At 38.4% G+C, this 22,558-nt stretch overlaps 1 protein-coding gene across 1 annotated transcript in view; it reads left to right on the plus strand.

Moving 5' to 3' along the window:
• LOC126484277 (snRNA-activating protein complex subunit 3-like) overlaps nt 1–22,558 on the plus strand; it is a 161,056-nt gene that overhangs the window by 93,199 nt on the left and 45,299 nt on the right. Inside the window, exon 4 of the mRNA XM_050107703.1 lies at nt 17,473–17,714. Within this exon, the coding sequence (XP_049963660.1) occupies nt 17,473–17,714 (242 nt within the window). The remainder of the gene's footprint in view (nt 1–17,472; nt 17,715–22,558) is intronic.

Consider the following 22,558-nt stretch of genomic DNA (forward strand, 5'->3'; position numbering starts at 1 on the left):
AAAAATTATGGGTGTTTTCAGAATGTTCTGGTTTCAGAGGTGGTAGTTCGATAGGAGCCTGAGAGTACAGCTTATTTTATGGAACACTCCGTTTTATATGACAGCATTCTGCACAAATATATTTAACTGGCTGAGTACACGGATTTGCCTGGGTATGTTTGTATTTCAGTGTTTTATTGGTCCTTGCCCCACTTCCCTCCCTTTCTGTATCCCGCTTCTCTTCTTCCCTCTCACTGTCAATCTGCTCCTTCCTTCTCTATTTATTTGCTTCTTCCCCCTCTGTCCATATGCTCCTTTTCCCTTTGTCCATTTCCTCCCATCTCCAAGCCCATCTCCTCCTCCCCTCTCTTTGCCTCTCTCCCCCTCTCCAAGTCCATCTTCTCCTTCCCCCTCTCTGAACATTTTCTCATCCCACTCTTTCTGTCAGTCTTCTCCCCTCCCCCACTCTGTCCATCTCCTCCAACTCTTCCTCCCCCTCCCTGTCCATCTCCTCTTCCACCTCCCCCTCCCCCGTCCTCTGTCCATCTCTTGTTCTTTCCTTGCTCTGTCCATCTCCTCTTCCATCTCCTTCTCTTTCTGTACTCTTGTCTTTCTGCTCCTCCCCCCTCTGTCCTCCTGCCCCTTTCTCTTCTGTCCATCATCTCCTCACCCCCTGTCTGTCCTCCTTTCCCCTCTCTCTGTCCCTCTCCTCCTTCCCCCTTTTTCTGTCCATCTCTTCCTCTTTCCTCTCTCTCTCTCTTCAACTCCTTCTTCTCCCCCCTCTCCATCTCCCCCTCTTCCCTTTCTCTGTTTCCTCCTCCCCCTCTGTCCATCTCTTCCTCCTCCCTCTCTTTGTCCATCTCCTCCTCTCCCTTCTCTCTGTCCATCTCCTTCTCTTTCCTTTCTGTCCATTTCCCCCTCCTCTCTCTCTCTCTCTCTCTCTCTCTCTCTCTCTCTCTCTCTCTCTCTCTGTCCATCTCCTGCTGTCCCCTATCTGTCTCTTCCTTGCCCCTCTCTGTCTGTCCATCTCATCCTACCCCCTTCTCTCTCTCTCTCTCTCTCTCTTTCTCTCTCTCTCTCTCTCTCTCTCTCTCTCTCTCTCTCTCTCTCCCCCTCCATCCCCCTCCCCCCTCTCTCCATGTTATCACCCCTATCCCAATAGGAGGTTGCTGGTCCATACTCTCCAGTATTTCTTTCCAGGTAGAAATATGTGTTCCAAGTTCAGTTGCAATTGATCCAGAGGTCTAGTTCGTGATCTCCTCGGGAGGTATCTTCTTCCTGTCGATTAAATTTCGCGTCTGTAGCACGTCATCTTCGTGGTGTAGCGATTTTAATGGCCAGTAGTGTAGCTTTGGGGCAAAGAGGAAGAGGTGTCATAACAATTGCTGTGGGAAAAAGGAACATCTATGACATTCTAGATGGGTAGTTGAGCTACCGGCAGTTTTATATTGCCAGTACAACAGTTGATGTGTTGGCCATTCATCTTCCCTGCAACTGATGTTGCTTGATCATTCCATTTCAGATCACTTTGCAAAATTATGCTTAGATATTTAACTGATGTGGTAGTGAAAAGCAGTACAACGCTAATACTTTATTCAAATATTGCGGGATTGATTTTCCTACTCATCTTCATTAACTTACACTTTCTCATGTTTAGAGCATGCTGTTGTATTGTATTGTATTTTATTTTATTTTATTTTATTGATCCAGGCAATCATAGTACTGTGTAGTTCTACTTATGATATTGGATAGGTCAAGAGAGCATATTTACAAGTATTTTTTACGAAATGATTTTTGCATTATTTTGTAGTGAGGAAATTATCTATCTTAAACAACACAGTCAATACAAATCATAGAATTGTACGGTTGCAGTAAGATATTGGATAGACAGGTCAAGAGAACATATTTGCAAGTAACTTTTAATAAATTGATTTTACATTATTTTGTAATGAGGAAATTGTCTATCTTCAACAAAACAGTAAATACAAATGTTGTATAGTAAAATACAAACAGCCAGTACAAATGTATTAGTAAAATAATCCAGCATATTTCATAAACATGCACAATATATAATAATCCAGTATATTTCATAGACATTCACAGTATATAATTTTCAGACCTGACTGAACATTTATTATAATATTTTACAATTTTAACCCCTTTTCAAAAAAAAGGGTCAACTGCATAAAAGCATTGGTCCAAGACATATTTTTTTAACTTACGTGTGAAGGCTCTTGGGTTCTTTGTTGCTTTGATTTCATTTGGTAAATTATTATACATTTGTATCCCAACATTTAAAACACTTTTTTGGTAGCCGGTAGTTCTGGACTGAAACATACGTAGGTCAGATTGCTGCCTTGTTGCATAGTTCTGAATATCTCCATTTAATTTTAATATGCAGTCATTGTTTGACAGGTATGACTTGACAAATGAGACGATATTATAAATGTCAACAGAGGGCAGTGTCGTAATGCCATTTGTTTTGAAATGTTGTCTGTATGATTCGTTATGTCTTAGATTACATATTATGTGTATTGCCTTTTTTTGCATTTTGAAAATATATCCACCCCCAGGTGAGTTCCCCCAAAATATGATTCCATACGGTAATGTAGAGTGGAAGTAAGCATAATATACATGTATGACAACAGGTTTTGTGACTGATTTTTTGAGTATCCTTAAAATGTAACACACAGTTGATAGCTTTTTTGAGATATAATTTGTGTGCATCTCCCACTTAAGATTTTCTTCAAGCCATATGCCAAGAAACTTGACAGAGTCCTCACGTAATCTCTTGGTTATTTAGAATCACATTGGGAATTTCTTGTTTTTGGGATGAGAGTCTGAAGTTGATGTACGTTGTTTTCTGTGTATTTATAATCAGTTTGTTCTCGTTGAACCATTTGCTGAGTGATGACATAAGTGGTTTAATTTTTTGGTTGTGGTCCTCTGTATCAGTATCTGTTATCAGTATACTCGTGTCATCGGCAAATAATGTGGTATGTCCTGTAGCAAGCTTCGTGCTTATGTCATCAATGTATAGCAGAAACAGTATGGGTCCCAGGATTGAGCCTTGTAGCACACCATATCTAATAGGCATTGTGTCAGAGGAGTTGACGGTACATTGATGGGTGGTTATATTCTTTTTTTTTTTTCAAAATTAATTTCAACTTTTTGTAATCTGTTTGACAGGTTTGTAATCTGTTTGACAGGGAAGATTCCAACCATTTGTTTTCCTCTTATACCTTTATTTGCTAGCTTCTTAAGGAGTATGGCTTTGGATAAATCTAAAAAGATACCAGTAGAGATTTCCTTATTATCCAGTGCTTTCAAGTTTTTGTTGAGATACTCATAAATAGCTGTGGTAGTCGTCCATTGTTTTCTAAAACCATGCTGGTGTTTTGTTAATAAGGATAGTTTATTAGTAAAGTCTTCCAATCTGGTGTAAAATAATTTTTCAAATATTTTTGAGAATGAGCTGACTTGTGCTATGGGCCTGTAATTGGCTACATAATTTTTAGAGCTCTTTTTGTGAAGTGGGGTAATTTTAGAAGTCTTTAGTAGGTCAGGGAAAACTCCATTTGTAAAGGATGCATTTATTATGTTGGTTAGCGGTTCTACAATGAATTCTCCACATTTCTTATCAATTAAATCAGGAATGTTGTCACTGCCACTGGAGTACTTATTCTTTAGTCCTTTTAGAGCTGTATGTACTTCAATATTGGAGACTTTGTGAAGAAACATTGATGCCTGTACTGGTATGGTTTCTATTAGCGTTTGGTGTTGAGTATTTGGTCTGTGTCAATTTTTCTTTATCAGGTTTTCTGCTATTTTGCTAAAATAGTCATTAAAACCATTTACTATTTTGTGGGGATCTGATGTGACTTCATCATTTAGGTTTAGTTTTAATGTTTTATTTATAACATGCTGCTTACTGTTTGTTTCATTTTTTACAACTGTCCACAAGCCTTTCATTTTATTGTTAGATTCCTTTATAAATTTATCATTGTATAATTTTTTTGCATGTTGGATTACTTTTCTGTAGATTGCAAAATAGGTCTTACAATATGACCTAAACTGATCATCGGTTTCATGGTGTTTCATGTGATTTTTTAAGTCATGCTTTTTTTAGCTGGAGATCCTTATCCCTTTTGTTACCCATGAGTTTGTGTGTTTGTTTCTGATTTTCCTGGATTTCAGTGGAAATGCAGTATTGAAGTGGTGGAGAAATGTTTCATGGAAGGAATTAAATATATAGTTTACACCATTTTCTTTCTAGACCTCTGCTCACTTTTCAGCGCTTAAAAGATAGTTAAAAAGCCTTATACTATCATCATTAAATTGCCTTCGCATTTTAGTTTTTGTGGGATTTTGTCTTACGGAGAATTCAAAGTCTGTTTCTATGGGCATATTATTGTTCTTTGTGAGGCTTTTGTAGCTTAATTTTTTTTTTGGCGTAGATTGCTGTACCACCCACCCTTACTTTTGTTCTGACAAGAATAACCAGCTAGAGTAAATTCACCAAGTGGCGTTTTTTTAATTTTGTCTTCTATTAACCAGTGTTCAGTAATACAGAGAACATCTAAGTGTGACTTTATTTTTTGGAAGAGATCTATTTCTAGTAACTTATTAAACATTGACTGCACATTATGGTGTAATATTTTAAAGGATAATAGTGACTGTTTTCCAATGGAATGATTTTTGACGCCACTCACCGTGTTTTCTTGTAGTTTTGGTTCATGAAGATTTTGCTCTACATCTGTTTTCCTTTGTTTTGCTGCTAGCAGGGAGCTACTGGTGTTTTTGCCCATAAAAATCCTGGCTGTAGGCTAGAGGTCTGCGTTTTCATGTTGAAGATCTTGTCACTGTTTCCAGTGGTACTGATTTGGAGTGTGGCTGCAAATTTTGTGCTGTTTCCACTTGGATGTCATGGGCTAACTAATTTGTGGCACTTGACGAGATTTTCATTTGGCATGTCATATCTATATGGTATTGTGCATAGAATTAGTTGTGTGTGCCTAGTTTTTACAGAAGTTTCATCTAGTGATGTCATAAAACCGTGTTTTGATTCATTAATATCATTTGCAGCAGCTAAGATGATAACATAATCATTTTGTCCTAGACTATGCATTTTGTTTTGTATACTGCATGTTGGTTCTTTGAATATAGCATTTGACTTTATCAAAGATGTAAATTTATAGCTGCTTGTTGAAATTTCGTTCAGTATTTTTGCACAGTTCCTACCATGACTATCTGAAAGTAACAGTACCTGTTTTTTATTATTTGTAAGCTTACTCATGTTCGTGTTTGTTTTCAACTTACTGCAGTCAATTTTTTAAACCATTTTTGAATTACATACATGAGAAGTGTTCAGAAGCACCTTGTAGGTTACCTTTGTTTACTGTTCCACATTTTTCATGTTCACTCTTCTTCAATGGAGCATCATTTCTTTTGTTAGTACAAATTTTTAACACAGCATCACTGTACAAATTTCTAACTTTTTCCTTATGTGGCAGTTCAGAAAGGTTTTTGATCATGCTTTCCAGTAGCAGAGCATGTTCTCTTGTAGCTTGGAGTTCTTTAGGCAGTGTTTCTAATACATTGGTTTCACGGTTTTCACAATATGTTCCAGTCGCAGATAGATAACTGTTGCACTTTGTTCCACAAGCACACGATATGTTTTCAAGATTTACTTTCACAAAGCAGTGTGGATGATACCACATATGCATCACTGGTCATGTTCTAATACCTCATTTTACTATTTTATCACACAATATGCGCTTTGTCCGTCACACCAAATAGAAATTTGAACAGTCATCCTCTATCTTCAACAGTCACCCAAAGGCATCCCAGTTCCAAAATTTCATGCATTTACATATTATGCCCACATCATTCGGCAACCAAGTCAGCCTGTGTCTCTCTCGACTGGAATTATGTGAAGTAAATGGCTGAAAGTGTGCAAATTGTTGTAGCACAGTAAATAAGGCAACAAATTGCTGTTTCAAAGGTGCGCAAAACAACTGACAGTTACATTTATACTTTTTCTTGTCACAAATAATTCACCATTTGTTCTTGAATCTGTAGTGATTTCTGAGTGTGTGGTCAGGCAGAACTCTAAGAGCACAACTTACATTACTGTGAATGAAACTAGCAGCAATTGTTTCCATACTTTAGCTTGTCACAAGTATTTATCTGCGATCAAATCCTTAGCAACAGTAGACAGAGATGAATGGTTCCCACCACAATATTTTCAGACTATTCCACCATATACGAAACATTTTGATTCATCAGGTACATGCTTTAAACTACAATGAACTTCTATAGCTGCACTTGCCACACATTCCCGAAAAGGGAATTTTGTTTTTATGAACCAAATCGTTGATGTATCATATAGGGAAGTATGGTTACTTCATCATTTGGATCTCTAGGGGTGAGTTACAACCATGTTCTATGCATGTTCTTATTCTTTGACAGGGCAACATGGATTCTTTTTGCCCACTCTCTGCTGCCTTGTGTGCGCAGTTCTCATCTCTCCGCTGCTCCGCCTCTATGCGCGGAAGCACCGTCTTACATGACGTGAACTGTAGAAGGGTAATATTTCTTCCAAGTGGATGGGGGTAATGATGAGAAGCCCCTTCAGTAGCAGATCTGTTTATGTTATGGAGAACATAGAGATTTTGGCATTGACATGACTCCCACAAATGTTAATTGCTTTTATTGCTATGTCAATAACCTTTTTGTTTCTCACCCCATGGACATGAAAAACTGAGAGAGGTCCAGGAAAACCTCAATAGTATTCAAGCAAAAATTCACTGGAAGCTACCACAGACACCTTAAAATTTACAAGATAACTGAAGCTGTGGGTGTTCTCATAGTTGTCACATACACAATGGCCTTCAAGTAACTTGGGCTACAGTAGTGCACCACAACTTGGAGTCTTGGAGCTCCTTAACATGCTCAACTGCCAAACAACCAAAGGATGTCTCATCCGTAGTGAGTAAAGGAAACTTATTCATATGAACTTCTATCAGTTTGCTCTTGACCACCACCATGTAGCACAAAAGAAAAGTATTCTGAAGACCCTTTCGTAGAGTTGAAGGTGTCCTGAATAACGAAAATCTGCTCTATGAACTGAGCCATGTAGAAAAAGGTCTTCCCCTACAATGGATACCACTACCGACAAATTTTACATGCTGTTTCACGTGAGACATGTAACAAAACACACCCAAAGAACAGAAGAATTTGTGACATTTTATTTCTCAGTAATGAAAGGAAGATAATAGGACTAAAAATGCCCAGTGTATGTAAGATAGTTTGTGAGTATGTCTACTGTTACACTGGACAGTCAGTGTACACTTTAGAACAATGCCAGCTAGAACATGAGGGAAGTTTCAAGTTTTAGGAACTGGACACTGAACTGCATCCAGTGATTAATTCATGGATGAATGTTTTCTGGTATAATGCAATAAGAAAACTGACTGAAATTAAAATCTTGGAGAAAGATCTCAGTAAAGACAGTGGCTTGAACTCTGTACAGGGGAGGGGGATATAGCTATTGCAAGGTTGAAGTGAATGTGGCAAGTGAGGGATGTAAGTTTTGATTTATTTGGTGATGGTCTGAACATTAGTGACATTGCAGCTGGTATTCCAACTAATAATGATGATGACATCAGTGACACCACAGTCAGTTACTAGTTGACAATGTCCAAGGAATGGCCAGCACAAAGCTCATTGGAATTGTCACTTGAAATGGGTGGAAGAAGACTTTTTAAATTCATATTGACAGAAGTCCATATGTTCATATGAAACCAGTTTTATTTTTTATTCCAGTTGGTTCTTGCCAAGCCCATTTCTATTTGTTTTCTTTTTGCTGAATGTGTTAAAGAACCATTAAATGATTTTTGTCCTAGTTTTACACTAATTATAGTGTGATTTGCATTCAGTGTACAGGGGTCAACGAGAATGTGGAAGTGCCATTCATGTTTGAACATAAATGGAGATGCTAGCAGGTAGTACGGCTGTATTTGACCATGAACAGCACCAGTGCAATCTCCTTAATGGCAAGTATCAGCTGTGGTCAGAACAGTGTTTTGTGTAGTTGCACGTGCATTATGTTGGAGCTCAGTGGATTCAAATATTGGGAAATTGTTGGTGCTTTTATGGTAGGTGCTTCTGTAACCAAGCTAGCTGAAATGTTGGTGTTAAAGAAGATTTGGTATGAAAGAATTATACTGAATACAGGGAAAGCAGAAAAACATCATCCGCTAAGTCAAAATGGAAGTGCGTGTTGAGTAACAGTGACAGACAGATGGCTATTGTAGAGGGTTATTATGAAAAATAAGAGGATGACAGTTGCAAATAACATGAAGGCAGCTCCACAAGCAGGGAACTGCAGAGCAAGGTGGAATTCTAAAACTACACATCAGTGACATAAGCACCTGTAACAGGAAAGTATTGTGTGAAAGCCATAAAAACCTGAATAGTCTTGTTTCAGTCTGTTTCAAACTTATGGTCAAGTTTACATCCCAAGAATTAAACATGGCAGAATTCCAGTGATGATTTGGAAGCTATATCATGGAATTCAATGGCCCCATGGTTATTCTGTGAGGTCTCATTACTGTAAAGGATTGTTGACCATTTTGGATGATCAGGTCCATCCTATGGTACAGCGTTTGTTCCTCTATGGTGAAGCTATTTCCAAGGATGATAGGGCCCCTGTTCATGTAGTTTGCGCTGTCCAGAACAGGTACTGTGAGCATGAGGATGTATTGTTACATTTCCCCTGGCCACCACGGCCACCGGATCTCAATATTATTAAGCCTTTGTGGTCTACTTTCAAGAGAAGAATGTGTGATCATTATCCACCTCCATCATCATTACCTGAACTTGCCACTATCTTACTGGAAGACTGGCATAAGATGCTCTTCAAAACCATACAGGATATATATTTATCTAGATGACTGGAAGCTGTTTTGAATGCCAATGGGCACCTGCACCATATTAAGAATGATAATGTGTTGTGTTTTTTGGTGTTTCCCAATTTTTGTCAACCCTCCCATTAAATGCTGGTCTGGATTTAAGAGCGTCATAAGGTAAATTTATACACAATTAAGAGAGAAAATGGATAAAGGAAAATACTAAATAGAGTCAAGGAGTTCTGTTTTATGTTGAGCGAAGGCTAAGGAAAATTTATATCCAGTGGGACAAGTGCATAGCAAGACTACAGTCAGATGTAAATGCTTAAAGAAAATAAAAATGAAAATGAAAGTTATGAAGCAGAGGAAGAGCAAAGAGATATAAGAAAAATGAAATGACTACTGACTATTAGAGACTATATAGTGGAAGCACAGAAAGATGGGTTGAGACATAGAGATAAACTGGAACATACTGACTCAGATTATGAAATGGCATTGTTTGCCGGAGTATGAAAATACACACAAAGCTCCATTAGAATCCATTTTTAACTCTGCAGCGGAGTTTACGCTGATATGAAACTTCCTGGAAGTTTAAATTATGTTCTGGGACTCGCACCTGCTACATCACTTGCACAGGCTGACACTGGGGTTACAGGGTGTGTCAGGCGGAGCATGTGAGGTAAACGTAGATGAAAGAAAGGGTGAAAGAAGGAAGGGCAAGTTCTAGGATAGAGTGGAACAGCAAGGAAATAAGATACGAATCACCGTCTAGAGAAAGCTTCTTCAGGTGCAGTAATGCATTATGAAACTTCCTGGAAGTTTAAACTATGTTCTGGGACTCACACCTGCTACATCACTTGCGCAGGCTGACACTGGGGTTACAGGGTGTGTCAGGCGGAGCATGTGAGGTAAACGTAGATGAAAGAAAGGGTGAAAGAAGGAAGGGCAAGTTCTAGGATAGAGTGGAACAGCAAGGAAATAAGATACGAATCACCATCTAGAGAAAGCTTCTCCAGGCGCAGTAATGCATTATAGTGATTTAGTGCCAATGTCTTACTTGTAGTTATTATCAGTGTGTTGTTTGAACCGAAATAGAATGTTGTGCTCACAGAATTTGTACAGTTGATTCACATACAGTAGAAATATAAGAGGTCCCAGCACAGAATGAGGTTGTTCTGCTGCCATATTTGTATCTCCTTCCCTTGCTATCTCACCACATTGTAGCCCTTCCCTCTCCCTTTGCTACCTCCCAGTTCATCTCATTACTCCTCCCAATGGCAACCCTCACTGTAGTTGGGCCACAGGACTAAAGTGGAATGAGAACATATTGTTAAAGCAGAAAGATAGATATATGGAAGTGGAAGGATTTCCAGCTATTTAAAGAGTGCTCTATAGGCTACAGGTTTTGTTTCATCCCACATCTTGCATTACTCTTACTCTTATAATCCTTTTTTGTAGTCAAAAGGGCTTTTGGTTGTTAAATTCAGTTGCGAGTCATATAGGCAGAGTATACAGTTTTCAGACAATCTTTATTTATTTATTTACACATCAAGTTCTGTAGGATCAAATTGAGGAGCAAATCTCCAAGGTCATGGAACGTGTCAGCACATGAAATTACAACATAAAAGTAATAACAGTAAAAATAAAATGTTTATGAACCTGAAAATAGTCAGTCCATAAGTTTATGTAAATGCAATCAACAATACAACAAGAATCAGCTTAATTTTTCGAGGAACTCCTTGACAGAATAGGAGTGAGCCACAAGGAAACTCTTCAGTTTCGATTTGAAAGTGCGTTGATTACTGCTAAGATTTTTGAATTTGGGTGGTAGCTTGTTGAAAATGGATGCAGCAGTATACTGCACACCTTTCTGCACAAGAGTTAAGAAAGGCCGATCCAAATGTAGGTTTGATTTCTGCCAAGTATTAACTGAGTGAAAGCTACTTATTCTTGGGAATAAGCTAATACTGTTAATAAGAAATGACAGTAAGGAATATATATATTGAGAAGCCCATGTCAAAATACACAGACTCATGGACAGAGGTCATCAAGAGGTTAGTGAACTTACACCACTTATTGCCCGAACGGCCCGTTCCTGAACCAAAAATATCCTTTTAGAATGGGAAGTTACCCCAAAATATAATACTATACAACATAAGTGAATGAAAATAAGCAAAGTAGACTAATTTTCATATCAAATGATCACTCACTTCCGATACCATTCAAATAGTAAAAATGACAACATTAAGTCTTTGAACAAGATCCTGAATGTGGGCTTTCCACGACAGTTTACTATCTATCTGAACACCTAGAAATTTGAACTGTTCAATTCACTAATCATATGCCCGTTCTGTGAAATTAAAATGTCAGGTTTTGTTGAATTGTCTGTTAGAAACTGTAGAAACTGGGTCTTACTGTGGTTTAGAGTTAGTTTATTTTCTACAAGCCTTGAACTTAGATCATGAACTGCTCTATTTGAAACAGAGCCAATGTTGCACACAACATCCTTTACTACCAAGCTAGTGTTGTCAGCAAACAGAAATATTGTAGAGTTACCCATAATACTAGAGGGCATATCACTTATATAAATAAGGAACAGGAGTGGCCCCAACACAGATCACTGATCCCTGGGGCACCCCCACCCCCCACTCAGCCATATTTTTCTCAGACCCCAATTCACTGCCATTTTCAACATTGTGAATAATGACCTTTTGCTGTCTGTGCAAAAGTAAGAGGTGAACCAGTTGTGAGCTGCTCCCCGTGTTCCGTAATGGTCCAACTTCTTTTGTGATCGAAACCATCAGATGCCTTAGTTAAATAAAAAAATGTGCCTAGTGTTTGAAACCTTTTGTTTAATCCATCCAGTACCTCACAGAGAAAAGAGAATATAGCATTTTCAGTTGTTAAATGACTTCTAAAGCTGAACTGTGCATTTGGTAGCAAATCATGTAATATAAAATGATCAATTATCCTTACATACACAGCCTTTTCAATACCTTTAGGAAACACTAATGTCATAGAAATAGCTCTAAAATTGCCTATATTATCCCTTTCTCCCTTTTTATAAAGTGACTTTACTACTGAGTACTTTAATTGTTCAGGAAACTGACCATTCCTAAAGGAAAAATTACGAATATGGCTAAATACATGGCTAACATGTGCAGCATAGTACTTTAATATTCTGCTAGGCACTCCTTCATAACCATGAGAGTTTTTAGTCTTCAGTGATTTAATTATTGACTCAATCTCCCCCTTGTCTGTACCAAAGAGGAGTATTTCAGACATCAATCTCGGGAAGGCATTTGCCAAGAAACTTATATGATCCCTGTAGAAACTAAATTTTTATTTAATTCACCAGCAATGCTGAGATCATGATTGTTAAATACTATATATATATCTGATTTATCAGTAACAGAAATATTTTTGTTATGAACTGACTTCATATCGTCGACCTTGTGCTGCTGACCAGATACTTTCTTCACAACTGACCATATGTTTTTAATTTTATCCTGTGAATTAGCTATTCTATTTGCACACCACATACTCATTGCCTTCCCAATAACATTTTAAGCATCTTACAGTACTGTTTGTAGTGGGCTACTGTAGCTTGATTGTGACTACTTCTAATATTTTGATATAATTCCCCCTTTGTTCTACATGATATCCTTGTCCCACTAGTCAGCCACTTGGGTTGCCTATTGCTGTTAGTACCCCATTCAGAATGTTCTAATGGAAAGCAAATCTCAAAGAGCCTGAGAAATGTGTAAAGGAAAGCATTGTATTTATCATCTATGTTATCGGCACTATAAACATCCTGCCACTCTTGACAAGGTTTAAAAAATTCTCTATTGCTACTTAGTTTGTAATTAATTTACATGTGACATTTGTTTGAGTACAAAAACCTCTTAGTATTAAAATTTGTGCATCATGGTCTGAAAGACCATTCACCCTTTTACTAACAGAATGCCCATCTAGTAATGAAGAATGAATAAAAATATTGTCTATGGCTGCACTACTGGTCCCCGGCACCCTGTTTGGAAAAAACACAGTCTGCCACAAATCATACGAATGTAGGAGCTGTACCAACATCCTTTTTCTTGCACCATCATATACAAAATTTATATTGAAGTCTCCACAGATAACTAATTTCTGATACTTCCTACAAAGTGAATAAAGAACCCTCTCTAGTTTGAACAGAAATGCTCTGAAGTCACAGTTAGGGGACCTATAAACAATGACAATTAGAAGTTTAGTTTTACTAAATTCAACTGCCCCTGCACAACATTCAAATATCTTTTCAGTGCAGTTTTGTGATACGTCTATGGACTCAAATGGAATACTGTTTTTTACATACATAGCCACTCACCCACCCCACAAAGAACTTATTGAAAAACAGCCAGCTAATCTGTATCCTGATAAAGGAAGTCTCTGAATTGTCCAATTATTTAAGTGGTGCTTTGATACACCAATAATTTCAGAATCAACATCTATAAGCAGTTGACTAACTTTATCTCTAATACCTCTTATATTTTGATGAAATATGCTAATTCCTTCTCTACCTGTAAACATGATTTCCTCTGGAGGTGAGCCCTTAGTTAGAGGGACTCCCTTTAAGCAGGTGTACCTATCAGCTGACTTCAATCTAAAAAAGGTGCAGCTCTAATACCAACTACTACGGGAATTTTTCCGTGAGTGATCCCACCACCACCACCACCACCACCACCCACTGCACTGTCACCTATAAGCTTTGCCAGCCTCCCCTTCCCATAGCTATTGAGATGCAGACCATGCCTAGTGAAACCCTATCTACTGATAAACCCAACTGGCACCACTGAAATGTGACCCATGATGTGGCCGATCATGGTGCTGAAATAGTTGCATGAAATGTGCATTAGTGCCACCAGTTTAAGTAGCTATCTTAACCAGGTCACGACCTACATCAAATTCCCCGTCCCTATCAAGATTGTTCCCTGCTCCACCTACCTACGTAATCCTACTTCATAAAATTCCTACATAACTCCTCTATGCTGTCAGTCACTTGAGCCAACCCTGCACCAGGCTTCACAATGCTGGTGACCTGATACTCACTCCCCAACACTTCCTGCAACTGCTGGCCCACACCTCTTCCACGTGAACTACCTAGCAGCAGAACCTTCTTCTTTCTGTTGGACTTTGCAACTGACCTGGACCTCCTAACTGGTGAGGACTGCTGCATGCTCCCTACATCTGCAGCTACAAGAGGCTCCTCTCCACTCAACTCCTGACAGTTGGTCAAATCTATTGCAAATATGCGAAGTATAACTGTCTAATACCTCCTCCGTCTAGCTGCCTTCTTGCCAACTGCCAGTTCCCATTCCCCACCACCCTTCATCTTTCTCAACCTATCTAGTTCCTCCTTTGCGTGTTGAACTGCACCTGAAGGGCACAGATCTTACACTTCTGTTCCTCTGTCAACTTATTTCTACTGCAGATTCTGAATTCCCAGGAGAGGATCTTGCTAGAATGCCCACTGGCTTCCCCGCTCATCCCCCCCCCCCCCCCCCCCCCCCCCCCCCGCCCCCAATGAAAATAGTTTGAGAACAAATCCCACACTGTAACCCACTACTCACAAACCTATGACAGAGTCCACACTTCTCACTCATGGTAAAATTATTTTACAGTTACTCAGTTACTGGGGGGGAAAAAAAAAAAAAAAAAAAAAAAAAAAAAAAAAAAAAAAACTATACCTCCACATTACCTAAGTTCAGTTACACCAGTAGAACTATTTAAAAACTAACAATAGTGGCCTCAAACTTCTCTGTCTACTAAGAAAGCAACTACTTGTATTTATACTACTACACCACAGCTAATACCAATACCAACAAAACTTCACAAAATTACTAACTAAAACTAAAAATTCAAGCAGCCACTGGAACACTCAACGAAGTTAATATACTGAATGAAAATTTTACTGGAATATTTCACTAGAAACAATAAGAAAAGTCTGCTGAAAACTGAAACACAAAGTTTACTAAAAAACTTCAATGCACAGTAAACTCTAAAAAACACAGCAAGCGAATGTTTCCAGAAGTTTATTAAATCTTTATTTCACTACAAACAGCACTAAACATTGCAAAAACTATTAAATTTAGTAACTGTATAATAGTGTACAAATAACTTTGTCAGTACTTAGCTTTATAACCACTACAGTTGCAACTGCACGCTGCAAAATGTAAACACACTACTGAGGTGTGAGGCTTGGACAAACGACGTAAGCACTCTCACGAATAACAGACCACTCGAGTCAATAACACACAAAGAAAGACTGAGTTTAATGAAAATCCACTAATAAGTTACTTTTACAGCAAATATTAACACAAATAAACTTTGAAATAAGTAACTGAAGATTAAGACTTTATAAAATATTGACGAGCAGTTTCAACAGCAGTCCAGCCACAAGTGATGTCACGCCACCATCCTTCTAATATCCTCATTAAGTGGAATGCAGTGCTCAATTTCCCATACTTATTTCAGTGTGTGCTTCCCATTTAAAATTATTTTGGAGACAGGAACTTTTTGTTGTCTAGACTCTGAAGGTGCTTACCAGGTACCTGAACCTGAACAATTTGCGTACCTTTTTTTCACATTATAGTAATTTAGTGCCACTGTCTCACTTGCATTTATCATCAGTGTGTTATTTGAACCAAAATGGAATGTTATTCTCACAGAATTTGTACAGGTAACTCACATACAATAGAAATATAAGAGGTCCCAGCACAGCCTTGTGACACTCTGTATTTAATTGTTTCATACAGTCAGTAATGCTGAGTTAATTCGTTTAATGGTTTCATATTTTGAATAATGTTGAGTTAATTCGTTGAAACTATGGTGTTGCTCTTCAACCAGCTGCTTTCATCCATATAGGTATGATTTTATCCAAATGTTAGATGTTCCTTTCAACGTTATCAAGCTGAGGTAATAGTTTAGTGTGTCTAAGGTATCAGTAGCCTTAGAGAGATCTAGAAATATTCCAGTAACATTTTCACACGCATTACTTAGTTTTTGAAGTACTGCAATGAAATGTTCAAAAATTGCTGTGCCAGGCAATCAGCTGTTACTGAAATCATGTTGTGCTATAGATACTAATTTGTGCTTTTTGACGAAGTCGAATACTCTTCTTTGAAAATTTTTTGTATGACACTGGAGCATTGGGCCTGTAGCCACTTCATTCCTTTTGCCTTTCTGGAATAGCAGTTTGAGTCGGCACTTTTTAGCCACAACGTGAAAATTTCAGACAGTCTTATTGAAACATGTGGAGATCTCATTGCTGAACTATTAGCTCACCTTTATAACAACAAAGGTGAGCTAATGGTTCAGCAATGAGATCTTCACATATATTAATAAGGCTGCCTGAGATGCCATCTATTCCAGTGGAGTACTTCATTTTTAGCTCTTATAACTAATAGTACTTCTTTCTATGTTGCTGGAAAAAGAAAGCATGAAGCAAGATTTATGTTGATGTTTTCAGATGATACTGGACAGTTTTTAGTGCAAGGTTAGAATTCAGCAACTAATTGCTCAGTTGTGTTGCTAAAATAAGTATTGAACACATTTTCTATTTACACAGGGTCAGTAATTTCTTTACCATTACAGTGCAATTTAATATTGAAGTTTTGAGGAGAATTGTTATCAGTTTGCAGTTTCACTTTATTCAATACAGCTTTCATTTTGTTATTGGAACTACTTATACAGCAGACATCTGCCTTTACTTTGGGTTCTGTTATAACTTTTTTAAATATCATTTTTTGTTTTTTGAAATATGCAATGTATTCATTACGTACTATGGAAGACTTGGAGACAATCTATGACTTAGTTATAACTTGCAGTTTTTTTCTGTTAATGGCAGGAGCAGGGGAAAAATCAGAAATGTCAGGTAGCTCTAGGAAGATGGTTCAAGAGAATCAAGGGATGCAGTCCAAAATGAGGCAGTTTGCTCTTGATGGATTGTGCATGTTTTTATACACACACACACACACACACACACACACACACACACACAAGGTGGTGTAAAATATGTCATTTTAAGAGAGAGGTGGCAACTCAGCAGTCAGTGTTTTAATACTTTCATGCCATCATATTTCCATGTGATTAAAATGGGGATCGCTTTTCAATGTAATGTACCTGAGGCTTGAAATAGTTTGAAGTAGTGCTTAAAACTTCCTTTGTGTGCTGCCAGGTGAATAATGTATATTTCCTACATGTATAATATCAAATTATTTAAATGGAGTTATTTTTTATTTTTCTCTTGATAGAAAACTGCCTAAATGTCTTAAAAGCTGGAGAGCTACAGATTTATCACTGGCTTTTCATGTTTTCCTATGTCAATGCTCCCCAAATGTCTTCTATTTCAGCAGTTGGTAAGTGTTGGTCTTTTTCTATCTCAACTTGTATTGATTATAATTATATTGATTATAATTATATTGACATTTATTTTTGAATTTAGCATGTACTTTTCCCCCAAATGTTGATTAGGAGATAATCAGAATTTTTTATGTCTGCTTTTTAATGTTGGAAAATTTCTCCTTCTCCTTTTTGTTTACAGGAAATTTATAAATCTGGATTTTTCTTCTTTGAAGATATATTCTATAATGATTTTCGTCATGAAAATAACATCGATTACAGTGCTGTTATTAGAGAATGGGCAGAAAGAAAGAAAATTGGTAATTTTGGAACTGCAGTAATGGAAGAAACTGCATTTATGGATCTGACTGTTCGTTTCGGTTTTCCTTATGTGTATCAGCACTTGGGAAATTGTGAACATCTGATAGTATTCAGTGATGCCAGGTGATGTGTATTGTAACTGAAATCCTACCTATTTTCTTACAGCCTGAAAATTTTGCTTCTGAATCTTGACAAGCAGATTTGTTTTATCTGTTGTATTTCTCTCCCTCTCAGGCCCGTGACACACACACACACACACACACACACACACACACACACACACACACACACGAACATGTGTGTGCGTGCGCGCACACACACACACACACACACACACACACACACGTGCGCGCGCGTGCACACACACACACACACACACACACACACACACACAAATCAAATCAAATATAGGTGCACAAAAACCAAAATTCCGTTGATGCTTTTGGGAAGTAAATGTTCAGAGACATGGCATTTATCCAACTTTTTACAGAACGGATGATTTAGATGAAAATAAGTGCAAGGGGCTCAAAAATACTTACACTAGACTACAAGAAATGTTGTAATTTACTTTTTATTCCAGAACTCCATTTGTGAAGTCTATATGTGATTTGTCACTTTTAAGGATCCTTTATAAAAGCTCCACTATGTTTTGCTCAGAAAAATGAGTCCATATTTCCAAAATATTTTGGAAAGATGTCAGACTACAATGAATCTACCATTAAAGGCAATTTGCTTATTGCAGTTCTTGTAGATTGGTGTTATTACACCATTTTGGACTCACTCGGGAAATACGCCTTGAGCTGTTGATTGATTAGTAAGGGCTACTGGTATCAAGTCAGTACAAGGGTTTAATATTCAATATAAACACCATAGCTAGAAGACTTAACCAGTTATTCACTTGGTGGCTCATTAGGTAAGTGTCAGATTACACATTGTAAGGTTTTGGGTTCAGCGCTCTGGTAGTCCTAAGAATTTTTTTCTGTCACTAATCTCTTCATTCACCTTATGCAAATTGTCAAATCGTGCCAGAATTTGAAGTCCACATTAACCCCTCAGCATGAGGCGCTGAGTTACCTTTTTTTTATTATTTTAACAAGAACTTAAAACCCGAGTGTAATCAAGTAACTTATGAACAGACCTTTGAAAACTTAGCCTCTGTTACATCCATTACAGCATGGATAGTTAAGTTTTCAGCCATCAGAAAGCATCCAGTCCTACATTTGTAGCCTGGCTGTAATTTTTGTTGTTGTGGTGGTTACTACTAGATATTGTCTTTACTATGTGGAGCTTTGAATACTCGACATAAAAAAACACACATTCAGCCTGCGTCCTGTTGTTTTTATGGCAATGATTTCCAAAATGAAATCTATAATCATCCTGAGTTTGACATTGAATTTAGTGACTCAGAAAGTCCAGAAGGCTGTGATGTTACTTCATTATGGACTGAAAGTGAGGACAGTTTATCACACGGTTGACAATTGTTTGCTAGTGGTATGACATTTTCTGTGCTCCACCCAGCTCCTCCAAGATTATTGTTCACAGGAAACCATTGTGAAATATGGGTTTCAACTTCATATCTACAAAGAAACTAAAAAATGAATTGTTGGTTTCAGCTCAACTTTGGCTAACTGACTTTGATGGACGTGCTCATAGTCGGAACCGGCTATCATACACACATCTGAAGGTGTAAGAACTTTACAGTGGGTGTGTTGCCTTCTGACACCCTTGCTGACTGATAAAAATGAGATATCATATTTTAATTTTGCTGATCCCGTGCATAAAACAGAATTCTTTGTCAAAGAGAACTAGTGAACATAGTTATCAGTAATAGTAAGAAAGTGAGGAACATACAGCAAGATGTGAAAATTCACAAAACAAGTAATAAAGGAATACATAGAATAAGTGGAAAACATGTAAAAATCACAGCAGCCCTATTGGCTGGGTGTTGAACTGCTTTGACAGCTGTGGTTCACTTGACATGACACTGCACTACCAACACTATGCAAATACTTAATTCTGCAACTATGCATGATGCTACTCATGTCAGATGCTATATCAGCCCCCTCAGGAGAAATGAAGCATCAATGTCAAGGAAACCAACAGGGAAATGAAAATGTCATACAGAATGTGTTTTCTTCACCGCTGGTTGTTCTGTCAGTCATTCGTCATGGTTGCAGTACTTGTGACTTGCTCTCAGGCTCCAGAAGATTTTGAAGTCTTCCTGGGGTTGTGGACAGGTATGATGCTTCTTTGAATACATACACAGGTTTGACTTTGTTGGGGGAAATAGCCATTGCATTGGTGTTCACAGAGATGTCCAACATCTGCATACCTTTTCGTAACACATGATACAAACCAGTGTTGCAGTGGTGGTTTCATGCTGTCAATACAGAGCCTGACATGGAAGCAGTTGTCTAGATCTTGAAGCACATAACAAGGTGGTGTGCTGTGATGGGAAGCCTTTGAAGGCCAGATCTGAGCGGTATGGTCACTAAGACAATGTTAGACTTCTGACTGGGCTTGTGTGGGTGTATGCAGGGCATCAGTGTCAATGAAATCACACGGAAGATGTCAATAGACTAGCCCTATGGCCAGAGAGTTAATGTCATTTCGGTAGCAAAGGACCATAAGAATAGCCAATGTCCAAATTGTATCAAGTGAGATGAGCACCAGCTTCACGGAGCCATGCCAACACTCAGTCATGCCATTGCTAGTGGGATGGTAACTTTTAGTCTTGTGGTGGACATACCCAGTTCTTGTAGTGGACATACCTGCTAAACTTGGCAAGCTGTCTGAACTAGTCCATCTCAAATTGCTGAGCATGTTCAGTAATGATATGTGGAGGGCAACCAAATCACACTGACACAGTTGTAGAGTCCAGTGTTCAGTAGTAATGTTATGACTGGGCTCTGCCCCTGGCCAGCAGGTGAAATGATCTGTCATGGTGAATAAATAAAATTTACCATTTGATGGAGGAAGCAGTCCCAATACATCAATGTGAACATGCAGAAAACATACAGTTACATTCAGAAAATCACCGGTTGGTGCATACACGTGGCAAAACACCTTACACTGTTGACATTGTTGTTCCCATTCTCAACAGTCATTTTCTGTCCCTGGTCAAACCAAGCATTGGGACATCAGATGACAGATGGGCATACATTGTGGATGCTGTGAAAAGCTTGTATTCTGAATGCTGATGGAAGAAATGATGGGAAGGTCTTCCAAGGGATATGTCACAGAACAGTCAGGCATCTTCTTCTGGTATATTGACAAGTTGCAGTTGTAATGCTGACATAGCATTGTCATCGAATTTTCGGATCCCTTTATCATCTTTTTACGCTAGGACCAGTGTGGAAAAAGTTAGTAGGGCTCGTCACACTGTTGACATGTGAATGACAGTCGGACACCACATTATCAATGCTTGAAATGTCAGTACTGAAGTGCGCTATGAATGTGAAATGGTTGTAATGGCGAGGAGAGCATTTGATGCCGTTTCACTTAAATGCATAGATCAACAGTTCATGGCCTGTGAAGACTGCAGATACTCGTGCCTCAGTCTGTGGTTGAAAATATTTAACAGCTGTGTATATCGGCAAGAGCTTGTCATCATAGGTGCTCCACTTTCTCTGACATGGCGATAATTTGTGAGAGAAATATGCCAGGAGCCTCTGACCATTGTTGTAGCACTGTGCTGATAGCCATAATAGCTTGTGTCCACTACTAAAGCTAGGGGTGCATCAAGCTTGAGATATGCAAGGAGTGCTGCATCAGCCATACTCTTATTTTGTGCCCTCTGATGTGGAGCACATAGTCTTAGTCCACTGCACTGGGAAATTGCCTTTCTCTTTAGGTCCTACTGGTACTACAGTCAACGGTTCCTGCAATTGTGGTGCGTGAGGTAGGTGTGATGATTAAAGTTCAGCAAGCGTAGAAGCCAATATATTTTCTTGATTGTGGTTGGCCTAGATAGCTGCAAAATTTCTTCAATTTCCTATGTTAAAGGTAGAGAGCACACAGATGAAATTCTGTGTCCCAAGAAAGTAGCCTCAGTTTACACTAAAATGAACTTACCAATGTTTGACATGACTCCGTAATGATCGAAATGCACGAACACATCCTACAGGTGTTGTTGATGTTGTTCTGGAGTGACCAAAAACACAAGCACATCATCCAGGTACACATGACGCAGACACAGAGCAGATGGCCTTGAAAACAGATTCAATAAACCTTTGCCATGTCTGTGGTTCATTCCGTAACCCAAATGTCATATACATGCTTTCAAACAGCGTGAATGACATTATAATTACAACATTTGGAATGTCTTCTTTCTCCATTGGTATGTGCATATAGGCTTTTGCGCAGTGCAATATACTGAATATTGTTGCACCATGTAATGCATAGTTATAGTCCCTTAACAATGACACAGCATAATGGTCAGACACTGTTGCTGCATTAAGTGCATAATAAACACTGCATCCATTCGTTGTTTCGATATAGTGCACCATATTGTGCGGTATTTGCGTAGGCACTCCTGGGGTTTCACAAAAAGACTTAGTAGAGAAACATACTCACCCTCTTGTGGCTGTATGAGTATCATGTAGTGGATGGCTGCGCTACGGTGAAACAGAGTGACAGTTAACTTGGCAATGCTGTCAACCAATCGGGCGTTCACCACATCCGGCAATAAGTTGTAATGTGCCAAGAGATATGTGTCGATTATAGTTTTTGTAATGTCTGTGACAATAAAATTCCAGGTGGATGGATGGTGTAACCTAAGTTCAAGTCCATTCTCTGGATGCTGTAGGTCACGATAGTCAAATTGTTGGCAGCTGGTAGACAGAAGGCAGTTGGTGGCCTGCACTGATGCTTTGAAGAGTGTGGTAGGATACTCTGGTCCAAACCATTGTCCACCAGGTATTTCAGGCCAGGACTTCTGTCGATAATGAAAAGACAATGAGATGGTG

The sequence above is a fragment of the Schistocerca serialis genome, chromosome 6, assembly GCF_023864345.2.
Source record: "Schistocerca serialis cubense isolate TAMUIC-IGC-003099 chromosome 6, iqSchSeri2.2, whole genome shotgun sequence".
Lineage (NCBI taxonomy): Eukaryota > Metazoa > Arthropoda > Insecta > Orthoptera > Acrididae > Schistocerca > Schistocerca serialis.